The sequence below is a fragment of the Callospermophilus lateralis genome, chromosome 6 (genome assembly GCF_048772815.1).
Source record: "Callospermophilus lateralis isolate mCalLat2 chromosome 6, mCalLat2.hap1, whole genome shotgun sequence".
Lineage (NCBI taxonomy): Eukaryota > Metazoa > Chordata > Mammalia > Rodentia > Sciuridae > Callospermophilus > Callospermophilus lateralis.
Genome location: NC_135310.1, coordinates 90,970,794 through 90,991,890, shown reverse-complemented (window position 1 = coordinate 90,991,890; position 21,097 = coordinate 90,970,794). Strand labels below are relative to the sequence as shown.

At 36.4% G+C, this 21,097-nt stretch overlaps 1 protein-coding gene across 1 annotated transcript in view; it reads right to left on the bottom strand.

Moving 5' to 3' along the window:
* Window positions 1–16,218, bottom strand: part of Lmbrd1 (LMBR1 domain containing 1) — a 97,621-nt gene extending 81,403 nt beyond the window's left edge. The window contains exons 1-2 of the mRNA XM_076860053.2: window positions 15,966–16,218; window positions 7,590–7,766 (exon numbers count right to left, since the gene is read on the bottom strand). Of these exons, the coding sequence (XP_076716168.1) occupies window positions 7,590–7,766; window positions 15,966–16,040 (252 nt within the window). The 5' untranslated portion in view covers window positions 16,041–16,218. The remainder of the gene's footprint in view (window positions 1–7,589; window positions 7,767–15,965) is intronic.
* Between the last annotated feature and the right edge of the window lie 4,879 nt (window positions 16,219–21,097).

Below are 21,097 nucleotides of genomic sequence, written 5' to 3'. Positions count from 1 at the left end.
AATTACTTGGCAGGCTAAGGTGAGAAAATTGCTTGAACTCAGAAGTTCAGTGATAGCATGGACAACATAGCAAGACCTTTTCTCTTAAAAGAAAGAAAAAGAGGAGAGGAAAGAGGGGAGAAAACAGGAAGAAAGAACGAAGGGAAGGGTAAGGGAGGGAGGGAGGAAATAAGAAACCCCAATGTACCAAGGGACTATGTTAATATGTTAAAAAAGACCAACAATAAGTATTTTCCTAATTACTATATTTTACTAGTAAAACATGAAAATGTTTTGCTGAGAGCCATAGCCAAGTAGGAATGACACATGGCAATTTCCTTGTCAGCCTACCCAATATTGCTTAGAGGGAGGACTCTCCATTGTGGAAATGGGCTTGCCTTGGACCCAGGTCATTTGCAGTGACATTGCATGAAAGGTGACCTTGCTCAGGGATTAGGGCGGATCCCGGTTTAGGGCGGTTCCAGGTTTAGGGTGTGGATCCTGCTGGGAATAGGGTGGTTCCAAGTTTAAGGTGGATCCTGCTGCCTCAGGTGCCTGCTCCTTGAGTTCCCGTTGAGTTCTCAAGGGATTCAGAGAGTATTTGGGATGCAGAGCCCAGTGGAGGTGAACATTTTTCCCAGAACGTGCGTGTAGAGTGCCGGTGACAGTTCGAGAATAAAGAGTTGCTGTTTGAATCTACAAGGTGTGTGGTGGCTCGGTTATTTTGTGCCCAGCCAGACTGCAGCAATGTTTTATTTTAATAATGTTTAATTTAACTAACTGGCATAACTGGCATAATAGAAAACATTAATGATATGAAGTAGTGACAAAATGTGGAGTTGAAAGCATTTCCTTCACATTAATAGGAGACTCTATGATCTAGATATCCTTTGTTGAATCCATCCTAAAAATATTCACAAGTTAAGATAGATATCAGTACAGGGACATTTTTAACAGTAGTACTGGCCAATGAATGACTTTGAGATTCTTAGTTATTTCCCTGGCAACAAGATAGCCTGAACAGGGCAGCCTCCCTTTCCCACACAAGAGGAAAACACTTAATTTCAACTACTCCTGGGACAAAGGAGCCCACAGTCTTCATCAGTTATTCAGCAATGAGAATGTCCTAACACCCTCTGAACAGCTTGTACCTACTCAGCTCAGACTACTTGACACTGAAGTCCCAAGTGTTTATCTATCTACAAGACCTCTCTTCTGCCTCCCCTATAAGATAGAAGAAAGGAGGTTGAAATACTGAAGTATCTGCACTTGGGAGAGCTTATTCTTGCATATATTTCAACTTATACACGAACATAAGCACTTGCTGATTTTTATTCCAGTAAATGACAGTCTACACCAAGCAACAATAACGGGTTTTGCTTAAAAGCTCTTTGCCCAACCACATTCAGTATAGTGTTGTTTAAAACTGAAGAAAATCTAAATACCCCAGGAAAAATGGTAAAACATATTATTGTATATTCATAACAGAGAATATCACATAGACATTAAAAACAAACCTATTAAAAAAACAGCCATAGAAACATACACATGAAGTACTTTTGAATAGAGGGAAGAGAACATATTGCCACCATTAGTTTTAACACATGCAACCAACTCTTTAGGGGAAAAAAAGGGGGGGGGGGACAAAAGAAACTCCTAAAACACTTTTAAAAAGTCAAAGAAAGCATACATAGTGCTTACTAACTAGAATGGAAAGCCCTGAGGAAAATTCTATATAATGATTAGAAATTTTTTCCTCAATGATTTAAATATCCAAATGCATATATACATAATCACCAAAGCTTCACCTCCTAAGAGATGTACTTCCTTAGTGATTGCTTATGCATCAATTTGGAAGTGTAAAAAGATTTATGATGAAGATGATCAAATTAAGAATAATTTATCGATGGACTAGAGGATAATTATAGCTTTTTTACTTATTACATTTCATGCAAAGTCGCTAGGAGTTTCCAAGACAGCCCCAAGAAGTAGTAATGTCCTCAACAGAACTCTGGATAGGGCAAAAGGGTGGGAGGGGAAAGGAGGAGTCATGGGGGTAAAAAAGATGGTGGAATGAGATGGATATCATTACTCTGAATACATGTATGAAGACAAGAATGGTGTGAATATACTTTATATACAACCAGAGATATGAAAAATTGTGCTCTATATGTGTAACATGAATTGTAATGCATTCTGCTGTCATATATAACAAATTAGAATTTTTAAAAATTCAAACTTAAAAATTGGACAAGAGCCCAAACCCAGGGGGATGTGTGGGGGGGGTTGAAAGTAGAAATTTTGAAGGTAATTTATAGCCAAATAATCATTCAAATTTAACTTCTTTTACTCTACAAGTTTCTTGTGTTTAACCAATCATTGAGGCAATAGAGAATAAAACTGTTACTATTTAAAGCTACAAATATGTGTAAAATACACAACATCACTCAAGTACCATTAGTGTATTTGGCTTTTATGCACTCCTCTGCCTCCAAAATATTTGATATATTGTCAAGAAAGCTTACTTTATTAAATCTTCTTTCTTTTACATTTTGAAAACCACTATACCCTTGATATGTTTTATAAACTATTGCCTCCCAGAGTAGAAACAAAAAGAAACTTCAATCACTTAAGACTCAAAGGAATGTAAAGACACTCAAAAACTAATACTAAATAGAGACTACTACAGAAGAATATTTCAGAAGAAAAGAAAATGATATGAATTCCATAGAACAAAAATGTAGTGGGGTCACATATGTAAATTCCTTTTCCTATCCTTCAAGATGACTTTCTAAAACCTGGTGTCCAACCTAAAATTCCAACATGACTCTCCATACTTTTACCTGATTACCTCACCTTAGATCAGTAATTCTCATTCAGAAACCATTGTGTTCCCATGGGCATTTGGAAATGTCTAGAGACACCAGGCAGAGGGAGGAATAGGCATCTGTTAAGTAGACATCTGCAAAACTTAGGAGAGTCCCTCACCACAAAGAATTATCCAGCACAAAATGTCAATGGTGGGGAACCACTGACTTAGAGGTCTGGCCTACCTCAGCATCTGTCAAGCATCTTACACCTGCAATGACACACTATCTCCACTCTCAAAAATTCTTCCTATTCTAATGAAGTTTAAAGTATACAAACTCAACTAATTCCCATTAACCTCAAAGAGATAAAGATATTACCACAACAAATAAAAACACAGATGCCCACCTAGAGAACAAAATTTCCTGAAAACCTGACAGTATTCCTTATCACTACATCCTCACCTCACTGTCCATATTTAACCTACTCCAACCTGTCTGTCCTACTGCTATGCTAAAATTATTCTTCATAGTTACCAGTGACCAAATCCAGTTGTAATTTCTCTACCCCTTTCACTTAACCTTCCAACAACACTCAAAAAAGCAATCATTCTCTATTCCTGAAATATTCTTCTCCTACTTTCCTTATCTACTTTTCTTCTTACTTCTCGGGTTCCAGCTTCTTCCCTTTGACTGGCCTCTACATATTGGAGCACTCCAATGTCAAGTCTTCTCTCACTACTCAGTCTCCCGAGTTACCAGTATACAGCTCTGACATTCATGTTTACTCCCAAATATTTCTCTCCAGTCCTACCTCTCTCTTCAGAGTTTCAACTTCCTACTTGATACCTACACTTGCAAATATATAATGGTTACTTTGAAGGTGACTTATTTAAAACACATTTTTTTTCCCTCTACACTCCCTCATATACCCATGTGCATGCTTATGCTCTGTTATTCCTTTAGACTTCCCTATATCTCTAAGCTGTATAAAAACGTAGGCACTCCAATTTTCTTTTACCTTCATCCTGTCATATCCAATGCATGAACAAATTCAGGAGTTCTACCTCCAAAATATATATTGTTTTTAATCATTTTGTCCACTAGCACCACTCCAATTCAACTTACCTGCGCCTTTTACCTTCATTAACTTTCTATTAAGAGAAAAATCCAAATTCACTAACATGAAAAAAATTATAAGCCATTTGGCCCTTGCCTTCCTCTGGTTCTTAGCTTATACAAAAGCAAAACCTCAATACCACACTTCAGTCAAAAAAGCCAATTCATCCTGCCTAAAGTCTTTTGTATTTGCTGAGAATTCTCTCTTTTGGCTCTTAGCTGGCTGTCATCTAACCCACTAGTTTGGTTTACCTCAGCAGTCTGGCCTCCCTATCACCATTTCTGCGTTAACCACATCTAAATAGACTTTTGTGTCAATATATTATATATCCTTGTAGAATTTATCACTAATACAGTTCCTTGTTGCATTTATTTGTTGACCATTTGTCTGGCTTTACATACTCTTAAGCTCCATGTGAATTGCAATCTTATTTATTTTCATCATAATCTCCAGAAACTACCTTGTCTACCACATACTATGTACTTAATAAATAGTAAATAAATGTATTTAAGGTTCAGAGAACAAGACAAAGTCCTAAGATATAATACCCACTGTTTGAAAATAGGAATAAGGAAGCAATAGAGTTCAACCCAGATATATTGTAATAGCAGGCCGCAAAGAGATTAATCACTAGGGGACAAGAGTAAATAAATACTAAGTGTTTTGATGCCATATCTTAACTACTAGCTTTGAATTTTTTTTTACATGTTGTATAAAATTAAGAATATTTATTCATATTAGTGTCAACTTATCATTTTTAATGGTATAGTTCACTATCCAAAGTCACTGGCCAACTATACAAGACTGTTTAATAGATCACTTATAGCTAAGCTTTAAGGTCTTTTTTTAATATAAAAAGTTGATTACTTCACAAGAAGTTAGAAACAAAGCAGTTATTTAGTTACAATTATCTACAATGCTTTATGTTAAAAGAAATGTCAACAGAAACAACTTGGGCATTGCAATGTACAGCTTCCATAAAAAGGCAGAGAAAGCAGGAATTTAGGAATAAGAAGTGTATGTTAGAAGATGGGCATGGGTGCCACTTGCCTGTAATCCCACCTACTCTGGAGAATGAGGCAGGAGGATCTAAAGTTCGAGGCCAGACAATGAAATTTAATGAGACTCTACCTCAAAATAAAATAAAAAGAGCTGGAAATGTAGCTCATTTGGTAGAGTCCTGGGTTAATCTCCAGTACCAAAAAAGAGATTGGAATGAAAAGGAAAGTGGAGGGGAGGAGAGACAAAAGCACATTAAAATGCAAGTATCACTCACTATGGAAAGCAATACCAGAACATATTGCTAACCAACATACATTTATAGCAACAAATAAACCTGGAATAGATCTAAAGCCATTGTGGCATATTTACATTAACATGACTATATTTATACTTATAGCATAACATCTGAAGAACTAATTGTTAAATACTTTACACTTTCCTTAGTTGTTAAGTATGTGAAAAGAATTCAGCAGTAGGAAGAGTTTATCAGTGAAAAGTTTTAAAAATGTTTTTGGTTCTACTTTTGAGAATTAGCAAACAGGCTGACTCCAAATGAAAACTGTGAATTTTATTCAACAAAAGAGAAGATAAGAAGAGAGAGCCAAAGAGAGAGAGAATGAGGAAGAAAGTGGAAGGGAGACATACAAAGAATGTTTCAAGGTATCAAAAAAGTGTCAATGTACAGAGAAAAAAAATGATACATTGTCTATATTGAAGGGGCTAAACCAAACAAGAGATAAATAAAGAAAATAGATAGGTGTGGTGGCACAGGCCTGTAATCTCAGCAGCTCTGGGGGCTGAGACAGGAGGACTGTGAATTCAAAGCCAGCCTCAGCAAAGGAAAGGCACTAAGCAACTCAGTGAGGCCCTGTCTCTAAGTAAAATACAAAATAGGGCTGGAGATGTGGCTCAGTGGTCAAGTGCCCCTGAGTTCAATTCCTGGTACTCCCCAACCGGCCCCGCTCCCCCCAAAAAAGTAAAAGTACAACCTACAGTTTTATTATCCTAATAATAATTTTTAAAAGCTTTGTATTAAGTATGAGAAATTCATCATGAATTTTGTTCCCTTCTAGTCATTTATATCACATTTATATTTAATAACTATAAAGTAAGCACATAAATTACCACTGTGTATTTTCTTCTTTTAGGAGAAATTTAATAAGCAGTCTAAATTTTAACAAGTAATATTTTTGCTCTTTAGGAAGATAAATTCTTAAAATTTTGCTCAAATGAATATAATGCAATTTCACCAAAACAAACAAACAAACAAACAATAATTAAAATCATCACCCAGACAATGACTGCTAAAAATATGGGCACAAAACAACTACTTACTTAATGTAGGAGAGAGTTCACAATTTCATGAAAATATTTACTTCAGAAATTTCAAGATGAAAATATTTCCCCACAAAATCTAAAATCAAATATTCTAAATTCACAACTAAAAACTCCTATTCAAACAATAGTTGTACAGGAATAATTACACTGTTTCTATTATATCTGCAAAAAAATATATATATATATATCATATGTGTATATATGTATGTATTTTATTTAACTTCACAGAGAATAGTCTAGAAGTTTATAATTATGTCTTATCCATCTGGAATTATCATACACACACACACACACACTCACACACGTGTATATTTAGCAGAAGCGGGGATTGAACCTAGGACCTTCCAATATGCTAAGTAGCAGTCTACCCTATATAACACCTCCCCCGGCACCTTAACCACAGTTTTCAAATAAAAAGAATATTCAGACATTCTTAAAATGTCTAAAAGGTTTATGCAAGAAACAACCATTTACATAGTTATAGGAAATCAAACATTTCTATGGAATTTAGACCTAAAATGAAATATTTCTCAGATAATAACCTTATAATTTTAATATCAATCATTTAAGTACTGTGTACACAATTATTAAAGGTATATTACTTCTTTCCCAATAAAAAAAGCAGAAATTTTAAGTATACCACACACACACACACACACACACAAAAAGAAAAATGGTCATTTTTCTTAAAATAATGTTTCAGCCCAAAATATGGGCTGAAATAATGTTTTGCTTTATTATGACAGTTCAATACACAATATGAATTGCTTAAATGAAAACAACAACAACAATAGACTCCTTAGCAGAAATCCCATTTACTGAGCTACTTGAAAGTATCTTTTACTTAAGAGGCCATCTTCTCAAGAAACCTCATGAAACAAGAGCTCTGAAACCAGATTGCAGAACTTCAAATTCCAGTTACAATACTGACAAGCTGAACCTTGGTTTTTCATCCCTAAAACTATGGATAATCTTATCTACATTGTAGGGTTGTTTAGGAGATCAAAGTTAATATATGTAAAAAGCTTAAAATAGAGACTGACACATAGTAAATATTCAACAAATGTTAGCTTCAAAAGAGTTGTGAGAGGCACAAGAACAAATCTATTATGCTTAAAATATTTTCAGTTCAACAAAAGGCATTTCTCATATTTGCAAGGTTATTGAATTCATGGTTCTTATGTCAATTAATAGTTTGCTTCTAGTTTACCATGTTGCATTCTTAGCCTTTATGCTTCATTCTTATTTCAACCCAGATACAAAAAAAGGAAACACAAAATACACTTGACTTAATTGCTCAGAACTTGAAAGAAAAAAAAATTACATAGTATGATAATACATACCTTAAATGTGCCATTTTGATTTTTCATGTAAGAAACCAAAAATATATCCACTGGAAGAAGTGCTGATGTGATAAGTGCAATTGCTAGAGAAAAAATCGCTGTTATGGTGGAGACAACTTCACTTTCTCTCTGACTTTGGTATTTACGAACATATATCCAGCAAAATGCTAAAATAGCCTGAAATAGAACAAAAAGAATGTTTATTACTCCCCTATGTATTTTCCAACCCTGACTTTGTATGTGTTTAAAAGTTTCCAGTAAAAAAACTTTATGTAATGTGAAGGTTCTTCTACATGTATAATGAAAAAATTGTAAAATTTAGCATTTTCAAAGTTTGTTTCATGAATGTAGTACACTTTGCTTCAATGCTAACACATACATTACTGATAACAGTGCTCAGTTACATATACCCTCACAAAACACAGTGTTACCATTAGTGGTTACATACAATGTCATAATTACAACCAGTTTTGAATACCTTTTTCCTGTGGATCTCACCATCCAAAGGAAATATAACTAGATGTTGTCCTAACCTAGGCTTATTACTGAAGCGACATGGAATATAACTTAGACTGAAATTAACTTTTGCCTTATTATGACAGTTCAAAAGATTAACTGGCAATAATTATTATGCAATTACTATAATTCAAGTTTTAAAGGGCTTTAAATAAAGAAAAATCAACACTGAAAATGGATTCATGTGCAGAGCAAATGAGAAAAAGTACACCCCAAGATACTTCAGTGAACCTCTCTTGTCAATCAGGTACTCTTGATAACTTTATCAAGACCTTTCTAACAACTGAATTACCAAAGTGATTCTCTAACTTTAGGGAGTATCAGAATCAAGTAGAGAGTTTATTAAAGCACAGAATGCTGGTCCCTAACCCCAGATTCTGAGATTCAAGAGGTCTGAAGTGAGCCTAAAAATTTGCATTAGTAATGGATTCTCAGATGCTGCTGCTATTGGTCCAGGGAATATATTTCAAGAGTATCCACTCTGCTCAATTATAGGGGGTTGCAGACATATGAAATCAATGTTTTTCAGTCTTGACTATGAGTTAGAATCACCTGTGTAGGTTTAAAATATCTTTTGGAACCAAACAGGCATTTCTCAAAAAAGAAACACAAAAGGCCAACAAATATATGAAAAATGTTCAATGTCTCTAGCAATCAGAGAAATGCAAATCAAAACTATATTAAGATTTCATCTCCTGCCAATAAAAATGACAATTATAAAGAACACAAATAATAATAAATGCCGGTGCAAGTACAGGGATAAAGGTACACTTGTACATTGCTGGTGGGACTGCAAATAAGTACAACTACTCTGGAAAGCAACATGCAAAGTCCTCAAAAAACTAGGCAAGGAACCACGATATGACAGTTATCCCACCCCTTGGTAGTTATGTGAAATAACTGAAATCAGCATACTATAGTGATATAGTCACTTCAGTGTTTATAGCAGCACACTTCAAGGTAGCCAAATTATGGAACCAGCCTCAATGCCCATCAATAGATGAATGAATTAAGAAACTGTGGTTATATATATTCGATACAATTTTACTCAGCCATAAAGAATGAAATTATGGCATTTACTGGTAAATGTATGGAAATCAAGAACAGCATGCCAAATAAAATAAGCCAGTCTCAAAAAATCAAGGATCAAATGTTTTCCTTCCTATGTGGAAGCTACAGCAAAATAGAAGGGGAAAAAAAAGTGGAGTATTGGATATCATAAACCTATGCAGAAAATTAGTAAAGAAGGAGACAGAGAGAGAGAGAGGAGGGATGAGAAAGGAAAGGGAAATGTGGAATGAATTTGTTTTTTAAATTATGCTATGGGCATATACAAATATACAATAGTGAATTTCACCTTTATGTATAAATAGAAAGAACCAAAAAATAAATAAATAAATACACAACAAAAGGAGGAACAGTAGAGTGGAGGAAGGAAAATGGGCAGAGGCAGGAGGAGAAGGAATTTGAGGGGGGTGGGGGGGTGTTGGGGGGTACATGAACTGACATCGAATTCCATGCATGTAAAAATTTGCCAAGATGAACCCAACTACTATTTATAACTGTAAGGCTCTAATAAAAATAAACAATATATAAAGCTAAATAAAATACATAGTTATTGCTTCCCCCACAACTCCATATCAAGTCAATTAGGATCCTCTAGGCATCAGTATTTTAAATGCCTGAGGATTCAATCAGCCAAACTTGAAAACCATTTTTCTAAATAAAGTAAGAGTTCTGGGACAAAAGCCTTGTTTTGTCCTTTCACTTTCAAGAACCATCTGTTACTTCCTTTCTAGGCATCCCAGTTCAGATGTCTGAATGGAATTAATAAAACCATCTAATTAGTTTTACAGTTTTCAATTTCTCCTACCACAATCAAGATATAAGAACAGTTTCACCACCCCAGAAAATTTCCCTTTATCCCTTTGTAATTAACCATGCTCTTTACCCTCACAACTACTATCTATTATCTGCCTCTATAATTTCTGTCTTCTCTAGAATGGCATCAGGTACTCATGTAGTAGTATTCTCTCATTTGAGTTTGGCTTTTCACATGACACAATGCATTTGAAATCCAAGTTGTGATTCATTCCTTCATATTGCTGTCATTTCAACTGGTGACAGATCAACAGGAAGAAAAAAAAAAACAGGTGAGAAATGATTTAGACTTTAGAACCTAGATGTTGGTATAAAACAAAACAACAAAAAAAGGACTTGGAGCAGGCAGAGTTGTGCAAGCCTATAATCTAAGAAACTCAGGAGGCTGAGGCAGGAGGATCCCAAGTTCAAATGCAGTGTTAGCAACTTAACAAGGCCCTAAGCAATTTAGCAAGACCCTGCCTCAAAATAAAATATATAATATATAATATATAATATAATATAATATATATATATATATATATATATATATATATATATATACACACACACACACACACACATACATATATAGGGCTGGGGATGGCTCAGTGATTAAGTTTTGAGTGTAATCACTAGTACGAAAAAAAAAAGGATCTAGACTTAAATTCTGGTTTAACTGTTTACTAATTTTTTTTTTTGTTTTGAGTTTGATTTAAAATTTTTAAATAAATAAATAAATAAATATTTTAAATGTTCCTCAAATTTGTTTTGACTTCATTGGCATCTGAGACTTATCTTACTATTCTTGCAGAGTACTCAACACAAAGTGCTCAACAAAATTTGTTAGATTTTGAGAAAAATCTGCACTTTTATAAATTTCAAAGTGGTTGATATAATCAAAAGGAAGGAGTATGCCAGCATCAAGAAGACAAATTAAAAAGGGGCAACCAGGAAAATAGGTAAGGCATGGGTTTTGACTTTTGGGTTTCAGAATCCTTTTACATTTTAAAAGAACCAAAAAAATGTTGTTTATGTAGGTTTCGTTGTAGCAATATAATTGTGCCATAAATAAATCAATGTCTTATAAAATAAGCATAAAAATACTTTCACAGAAGATTATAAGAATTAAATGAGATGTTTTACAAAGTGGTTAGCCACAGTAACTGCTTAAAAAAATAGGAATTATGGGCTAGGGATGTGGCTCAAGCGTTAGTGCGCTCGCCTGGCATGTGTGCGGCCCGGGTTCGATCCTCAGCACCACATACAAACAAAGATGTTGTGTCCGCCGAAAACTAAAAAATAAATATTAAAATTCTCTCTCTCTCTCTCTCTCTCTCTCTCTCTCAAAAAAAAAAAAAATGTATGGTTGTCCATTGGACTTTAAAAAAAAATTAGGAATTATTATGAAGTGTCATTCAAAACAATTTTAGAGCATTTTATAAAATAAACTAATATATAACTTTATTAAAAATTCAGAAAAGATTTAAAAATAGTTCCCCAACTCCTCCCAAGAGATTCTGACTTAACTAGTCTGGGTACTGGGATTTTAAAAATTCCCTAGGTGATTTTAATGAGTGGCTAAGGTTGAAAACCAATGAAGCAGAGGAAGGAATGAGAATAAAGGAGCAGTTACTAAACTAATAAGCATACATACTTCTGGGATCCTGTTAAACAGCAATTCTGATCCAGTGAAGTTGGGACAATATATTTTCTGTTTCTAACCAGTTCTCAGATGATATACTTTAAGAAATAAGATAAACTTGCTTTACAGAAATGAAGATCATCTCTATAGTACTGGAAAAAACAATTGAAAGATGGATTGAATCAAATTATTGAGGACGTTGGGAATTAAGTAGAAAGTTTATAACTGCTATAGTAAACATAGTGTATAAGCATGAAAGACCAAATTTAATCATTTTTATGTGGTAGAGGAAATTGAAATCCACTCTGTTTGGTCAAGATCACAAAAGTAGGAACATGTGTGTCACAATGCTTCAGTAGGTGTCTGGCAGCAGTTCTAAAAGCCTGAAGTCCCCAGACCCTGCTTGTCCCCAAATCTCAATTCAAACTTTCAACTCAAAATTGAAAACTATTCTCATAATAACACTAAGATGTCATATGCCTTTTCACTCATGGTTAAAGTGAAAAGCCACAGTAGATTAAACTGTTGGTGCATTACCACGAATCAAGACAATGACATCAGGCTGCCAGTTGTCACAGCCTTCTTTACTATCACACACACACACACACACACACACACACACACAAAGCAATTTAACTTAAGACTGTGCTTGAAAAAGCAGTACAAATTTTATTAAATTTTGACCCATGATATTTTTAAATACTTCGGGTTAAAATAGAAAGCATGTGTAAAGTCCTCCCGCTTCATACCAAGGTATGATGGCTGTTCACTAAGAAAACATGTGAAAACTTAAGAGTCAAAAGTAGAACCAGCTACTCTTTTCAAGCAAAACTATTTTTACTTCAAAGAAAAACTGAAACTGATAATTCAGTTTGGGATATTTAGCAAATTTTATCAAATGAACAAAGAAAACAATCTCTTCAAGAAAAACTAACAATATTTTTTTTTTAACCAGTGTTAAAATTCAAGCTTTCAAATGAAAATAAGAATTTTGGCTTCATAATAGCTGCCATTCTCACTGGAGTGAGCTGATATCTTAGAGTAGTTTTGATTTGCATTTCTCTAATTGCTAGAGATAATGAACATTTCTTCATATATTTGTTGATTGATTGCATATCCTCTTCTGAGAATTGTCTGTTCATGTCCTTGGCCCACTTATTGATTGGGTTATTTGCTTTTTTGGTGCTTAGCTTTTTTTGAGTTCTTTATATACCCTAGGGATTAGTGATCTACCTGATGTGTGAGGGGTAAAAATTTGCTCCCAAGATGGAGACTCTCTATTCACCTCACAAATTAGTGTTGGCAAGGATGTGGGGGAAAAGGCACACTCATACATTGCTGGTGGAACTTCAAATGGAGCAGCCAATATGGAAAGCGGTGTGGAGATTCCTTGGAAAACTGGGAATGGAACCACCATTTCACCCAGTTATTCCTCTCCTCAGTCTAACCCAAAAGACTTAAAATCAGCATACTACAGGGACACAGCCATATCAATGTTTATAACAACATAATTCACAATAGTTAAACTGTGGAACCAACCTAGATGCCCTTCAGTAGATGAATGAGTTAAAAAAAAATGTGGCATATACACACAGTGGGATATTACTCAGCAATAAAAGAGAATAAAATCATGGCATTTACAGGTAAAAGGATGGAGTTGGAAAAGATAATGCTAAGTGAAATTAGCCAATCCCCCCAAAAAAACAAATGCTGAATATTTCCTCTGATATAAGGTGACTGACTCATAATGGGGTAGGAATGAGGAGCATGGGAGGAATAGACAAACCCTACATAGGGCAGAGGGGTGGGATGGGAAGGGAGGGGGCAGGGGGTTAGCAATGATGGTAGAATGTGATGGACATCATCATCCAAAGTACATGTATGAAGACATAAATTGGTGTGAGCATACTTTATATACAAAAAAAGATATGAAAAATTGTGCTGTATATGTGTAATAAGAATTGTAAAGCATTTCACTGTCATGTATTTAAAAAATAAAATCAATTAAAAAATAAAAATTTTTAAAAAAAGAAAGAATTTTGGAAAAGTTGTGATCTTGACAACTTCTCAATACTCGGAAGTTTGAGACATTTCTGATAAGATCAGTAGTGATTTAATGAATGTGACATTTGGATATGTTATAATGAAATGTATCCATATTTGGCCAGGTGGGGTGGTGCAGGCCTGTAATCCCAACTACTCAGGACATTGAGGGAGGGGAATTATAAATTCAAGGCTGGCCTGGGCAATTTAGTGAGAATGCCCCCATCTCAAAAAAAAAAAATGGTTGGGTAGTAAAAATACTCAGTAGTAAAGTATCACCGGGCTCAATCCCCAGTACTGCAAAAAGAAAAAAAAAAAGCATTCATATTTGGACAATGTGCATGACTCAGTTAACCAGTATTTTCTAAATAGTCAACATACTGTCTTGTAAAACTATGCATGGGTAAAAGATCCATTCAAAGTCCATGTTGGACTAATGAATTTTAATATAACAAGGAAAAGTCATTGACAGGGTTTCAGATTGCATATTGCAACTAAACATAAGAAGCTTCTAACTGTTGAGCATTGGTGTAATAGCAAATACCATCTGCAACTATACGTAAAATACTTCTCTGCTTCTAACCAAGTATTGTTGAAACTGGATTTTCTTCATATACTTCAACCAAAATAACTCAAAAGACTGAATTAAAAAGTTGATATAAGAATCCAGTTCTCTTCTAAGACCAGAAATTAAATATATCTGCAGAAATTTAAACAATAATCCGTATTACTGATTTTTCCCCCCTCCAATATCCAGGTTTCTGGTTTATTAACTGTCTTCTCATTTCATTTGTTCCTACTGTGCTTTTACTAATTAAAGTGGGCTTTCCTCTTCTATCTAAAATCTATCTCAATACTCACTTTCAAAGTTGTTCTCTATCCCCAGAAACACTATTTCTTTTTTTAAATTCCTGCTTTCATTGCTTAAAATACATGTTTCAAGAATTTTCTTTTTCCCAACTATCTCCAAGCCTTGCTTAAGGCCATGTTTTGTTTCATTTGCATCCTTCTACAAATTACAGAAAACCTATTGTAGTTTAAATGCTTATTCACCAACCACTGACACAATAATCCCGCTAGACTTCAATACTAGTTACATACTTGTTTATTTTCTTCTAATAAACTAAATATGATGGGTTGGAAAACTAGGGAATTCTCCAAGCACAGGAGTGGATGGCTCTGAAGGCCACAGCCAACCCTTAGTGCTTCCAGTTTCTTCATGAGGGGGTAAAGCATATTCTGATTCAAAGGCATCTGTGAAAGTGAGGGCAGCAAGAAAAGCCTTTCCTTACATTTTCAATAGTTTTTCCTTCTTTTCTTTTTTTTTTTTTTTTTTGTAGTTTCTGCTAAAAAATTTACTAACAGAACATATAGGAGACACTTCTAGGGAATCTCATAAATTCAAATAAGTGAGATTTCTAGAAGTGAAAAGTTTTGTTTTGTTTTGCTTGTAATGCAGAAGTCAAAATACATTGGAACAGAAAACAACAGGGCAGGATGAAGGCAAAGGACGAAAGAATTCTAAGAATGTAGAGGGATATAAAGAAGAACAAATTGGGGGGGAAAAGAATTGTCTTTTGGGGTAGGGAAGTAAAAACAAGGTCATTTGGGGCCATTATAGTCCCATAGAATAATCAGAAACAAGAAGCTTGGGGACAGAAGGCCCTTGAGGTAAAATGGGAGTAACATACTCCCGCATTGGCCTTAGAAAGAGGTTACTGCTCTACCTTACAATTGTTCTACAATTAGCAATAAAAGATTGAAAAGAATGTGACACCTCAAAGTCAGAACGAGTAGCTCACGTCATCAAGGCGGAATCGCACAATGGGCACTGAAGGCTGCCAATGATAGGGAACATGGAGGAAAAAAAACATTTAGAAAATCAGACTAGTCAACAACGCCAGCGCCTACAAAACTGGAAAAGACCTGGCGCTGCCGCCGCACACCTGTTCTAGAGGTACAGCCTTTTGGGGATGAAAGGCCTCCACACCCTTCTCAACCCGAGGGTCTCTTCTGCCCACAGACCTCCGGCCCCAGGCCTCAATCAAGGCTTGGGGCAAGAGTTTCGGTAAATGACACCAGCTCTTTAGACGTCATCGGTGAAATGGAAGCAAAAGAGGCCGGAAATCAGCTCCCCCTCCTCGACTTCCCGGAGCCGCCCCCGCCCCCCGATGGAAAGCAGCCCAGAGTCCCAGCTAAAAGCAGGGCGGGGCAAGGAGGGTCTCCAGGGCCTGGAGAGGCCAGCTGGAGGACCGGCCCCTCCCTTCTCCCACCAGTGCAAACACTGGGAAAACTCCAAGCGCCTCCCCTACCAGTAGTAAGAGGCCGAATATGCACCAGCCGATCACCAGCTCGGCTGAAGCCGCGCCAGCAGTCACCGCCGCCATCTTCGCTTCCGGTCCGGACAGGCCTGAGCGAAGGGGATAGGGAAGGGGGAGGGGGAAAGGGGAGAGGGCGAGGGACGCGGAACCCGCTCACCCTAAAGGTTAAAGGGGCGGAGGGGGCGGAGCAACTGGTTGCCTAGGAGACCCGACCCACGAGCGTCCCCTGGCGTCGAGCCGGGCGGGGCGGGAAGAACGGGCTTAGGGGCGGGGCACGCCCGGACGCAGTGACATCATCGAGCTGGTTTGCCTCACACGGGCTGAGTTCCAAAGGACGAGGTCGTCTCACAGCAGCACAGCATTTTTGGAATGTTTAACCTAGCCTAAGCGGATGGACTGAGAGAGCCAAGTAATTCTGGAAAGGATGGACTATATACATGTGGAGATTCAAACGAATTTTACGCATTTCCACTTCCCGAAAATGCAGAACGGGTGATATGATTATCAGAACTCACCAGAATGCAGGAAGAGAATATCTTGACTCAGACTAAGTTTACCCACTGCCCCCAAAGACTTTCTAATTTGCTGGCGGTGATGCCAGGCAGGGTAACTGCTTGGCTGGACGTTGCCTTATCATATTATGGCCTTTTTGTTTAGATCTGTGCATACTTGTGAATTCAGTTTGTGAACATTCAAAATGAAATGATAGGCTTTTATAATATTCAAAAGTAAACAAGACAGACACTGCCATAGGTCATAGTGAAACAGAGGAAGAGAACTCCTGGGATGCCTTGGCTGGGTCCACTGGTGTGTTTAGTGTGAGTTTTACCACTGAGTTTAACAAGCATAGTCTGTGATGTAGGCCAAACACAACTTTGTGAATGAACATCATCGTCTGTTTACAATTTCTTATATTATCCGTTACCTAGGACCCACTTCTGGCAGGAAACTTGCAGTAGTTAAGGGATGGCCTGGTAATTCTACCAGGACAGAATAAGGAGGGAAGAAGAGAATAGGAGAGAATGTAATTGTAATGTGAACCGGTATCATAAACGAATAAGTTCTCTGTGCTTGCAGATGTTTGAACTTGACTCTACTGTGGTACATTCACAACTCTGGAGACCTCTTTCTTATAGTTTCCTTGAAGAGACACTTCTTCCAGATAGTCACGTAAAGTTCTAACATCCCCAAGGCATACTGGAGGACAGTTTTGATTATTCCTATTAATGTCTTCTAATCCTCTCCTAGAATCTCTCTTGGTTGGAGAACAACCCAGTCCAGTTCTCCCCATTCACCTCAACATAGCTCAAATCTCCTCTATTGGAAATGATCATACATACTTTGTTGCAATAATTTTTCTTCCAACATAGACATAGCCCAATTTAACTGCATTATTCTAGTTCCATCATGATAAAAATCAATCCTTCTTGGATATGGCCACTGGAGTCAGTCCCACTCCATGGTCAGCTACCATTCTTTCAGAACTAAATCATACACCAACCCTCTGTCTCTCACTTTCAGGGGCCATATTTCAAAATTTCCAAATAGGTTCCTTGAGACTTCATATCTTAGCTCTCTGTCATTGAGACAATGACTTACAAGAAAGGAAATTTTATTTTGGTTCATGGTTTCAGAGGTTCCCATCCATGATCACCTGGCCCTGATGCTTTGGCCTGTGATGGCACATCATATCATGGTAGGAGTGTGACTGTTGACTTTTTGGCAACTGGAAAGCAATAGAAAGAGACTATTGCCCAATATTCCTTCCAAGGATATACCCAAATGACCTCACTTACTTCCACTCAGCCCCACCTCCTAAAGATTCCCCCATCTCTCAATAACACCATTGGCCTGGGATCAAGCCTTTAATGCATAGTCTTTGGTGGTGATTCCATAGCCAAGCTGTAGACCTCCCTTATTAGTCTAGGGATTGCAGTAACACCATTCCCCCAATACACACTTAGGTTTAGAGGCAGGGTTCCACAAATAAGCAACAATTCCCATTAAAGAAATTATTTCATTAATTTCTCTTCTACCCCTCTCTAATTCATTTATCAAAATTTTTGTTTAGATGAGTGTTCCAGAGACAGAATAAATCCTTACATTCATTTTTATTTCTGCACATACAATAGAAATCATGGTTAGAAGGGAAACAAGGAATTTAGGCCCGTACTCTTCCCCATGGTTTAAAATTATATATAAAATAGGAGTTTTGCTGAATCTGGACTGAACATTGTTAATATCTTTTGTACCCTCTACTGAATTAAGCCCATTTATTAAATTGTATTAATACTTCTGCTGCCTCTAACCATCTAAGAATTGGAGTACTATTTAGAAGTTGATTGATTTTCATGTTAGAAAAACTTTATATCACTGTGTTACTGACAAGAATTTCTAGTTATATAGGGGTTTCTAGGAACATAGGGGTTTGAATCAGCAAAATTGGGGGAGAAATGAGAAAGTGAGGCATCTGGGAAGGCGAAGATATGCATTTTAGCCCTCTTGTCATTCTTCAGATTAGTCAGTATGTTCTAATCATTTAATATCATAGACCAGACCAACAAAGACTACTAAACACAGTATCCTGATTATGCTCTTCAATGTAAGAATGCTTTGAATTGGGCCACAGTTCTTTGGTCAAAGCAATCCTCAGCAACTGTAAGATAACTCAGTGAGACCCTGTCTTTAAATAAAATACAAAATAGGGCTGGGGATGTGGCTCAGTGGTCGAGTGCCCCTGAGTTCAATGCCCGGTACCAAAATAAATAAATAAACAAACAAAAATATCTTTATTGGTTGAAAATTACCAGAATTTCTATGTGTTCTGCTTTATTTTATGTTCAATGAAATGGTCATTAAAAGTCAAATAACCCCAAGGGGTTTAATAAGAAGAAGCATTCCAGAAGAATTGTCAAAATCTAAACTCCCTTGACTATATTAAGAGTGCTAGAAGTCTTTGAAGGAAAAAAGTTTTGTAAGACAGCAAAGATATCTCCCCTCACTCCTCATCTGTTTCTCGGCTTTGGAATAGTTCCTCTACCTTAAACCAGTTGAGGGAGAACACACAAAAAAAATCACATATAGTTTTGGAGGATGTGGTCTAAATTTGGGAAGAGGTTCTACATCTTATTGCAGCTGCTAAGGGAGGCTGAGTCACAGAAATGCCTGGTGCTGTGCTGACATAAAGATCTATATTGAGGAGTACCATAGCGTAGAAGGGGTATGGATTAGCTCCTACCAATATTTTTCCTCTTCAAAAAGCACACTCTACTCCCTTGAACTCACACCGAAGGCTTGGGTGAGTTTGAACTCACTGCTCCTGAAAATCACCTTATTTATGTGCTGTTTTCCTGTGGAAGACTAAGGAGAGATACAGCAATCTCTACTGTAGGAGTCCTTCCTGAGAAGTTTCTTTGCCTGGGCCAGGAACACATGCACAGTAAAAAGTTAGGAGCAGTACTAAGAAGACCAGGTAGTGATGGCCTATAGAAAGTTTACTTTATTGCAAAACCAGAAAGGTAATATAAACAGAGATGTCAAAACCTGCAACACAAGTGTTCATGAAGCAAGGACAATCACTCCTCTGCCCCTATCCTCGTAGCACTCAAAAGAGTTTCCCTCCCCTGGGAGCTTGTGGGTGGCTTTATGGACCCAGATGCATGAGAATGGTTACTCATTCCTTCCATGAGGTCTTTCTGGTAAATCAAGTGTAGGATTATGATTAAATGACATAAAATGGGAAATAAAATTTATAACATTAATTTACACAGGAATTGATAGAACAAAAATAATACTGAGGAAAGATGAAAAGCCTGCAAGAAATACTTATGTTAATGGAACACAGGATAGGTAATGAGAACAAAGAAAGGGAAAGTACTCAAAACCCCAAAAGCAAGAAATAAGGCATAGAGAGTTACCTAGACCAGGAACTGGAGAAGGGTGCAATGTAAAAGGGTGGATGACTCAAGCCTACTGGAGGGGTCAAAAAACACTGGACTGTCCAAGTCCAAATAAGACACTTAGAAAGCTCAATATTTGTCTTTCCAACTCTCATTCTGTCTGTACTTTTGTGGCTCTCAGGGAACTCTTTTTCTGATGGACTTCTTTTTTCTGCTATTTTAATTCCTTCAGTCAGGCTACAGTTAAGTCTTGCTGCCTAGTGACTTTGCACATGTCTGCCCTGGTCCATAATATGTTGATTTAATATTTAGTTCTCTGTTGTGTCCTGTAGGTACTCTTCTGTCAAGAGGATTTAACAATGGTTTGGAGTGAACATTCATGTGGACTTAAGGAAGCATGACCATGCCTGCCTTTTCTTCCTAGTACTGTATTACCTCTTTGCCTTCTCAGTCTTCCCACTATCATCCAACTAAATTAGTATCATGACCCTAAGTTTCTTATTTTCTTTGTGAAAGAACTTACACTGTGTTTCTAAGGTCATTGGCACATATGGTTGAGAGGCCCATTGGGTTCTGCCAGAACATTTTCTCACTTCTGTATAAGAAATAAGAAATTTCTCCCCAGTAGGAAGAAAGACATTTTTTTCACAAGAACCAATTCATGAAAAATAACTTTATGGTCTATATTGTTTAAATCATTGAGCCTAAATGGATATATATATATATATATATATATATATATATATATATATATATATATTTATTCTCTCTCTCTCTCTCTCTCTCTCTCTCTCTATATATATATATATATATACTTTGTTTTGAGTGCAAATAAATAAGATATATGTTAAAAAGCAGAGGTCATTAAATAGAAAAAATACCAAGAAGAAAGTGCTATAAACTGTTAATATCTGGGTGTTTTTGATTTGTGGACACATCAGCAATTTTCCAATTTGTCATCCTAAAATTAGATTGCACACAGTTTCATAATATGAACTGTGAAATTCACATTTTCTTATTTCTACAAGCATAAACTCTTAAAGGATACAGTTTATAAACTTCTCCTAATGAGATAAGCATTCCCACATGAACTGGTAATATATGTTAGTTTTCTTCTTAAGACTTTTTTTCTTCTGGCTATGAAAGAAATGATTTATTCATAATTTAGACATGTTGAAATGTCATTTAAAACCTCCAAGTGTTTTTCATTGTGTTGCTTCTTAA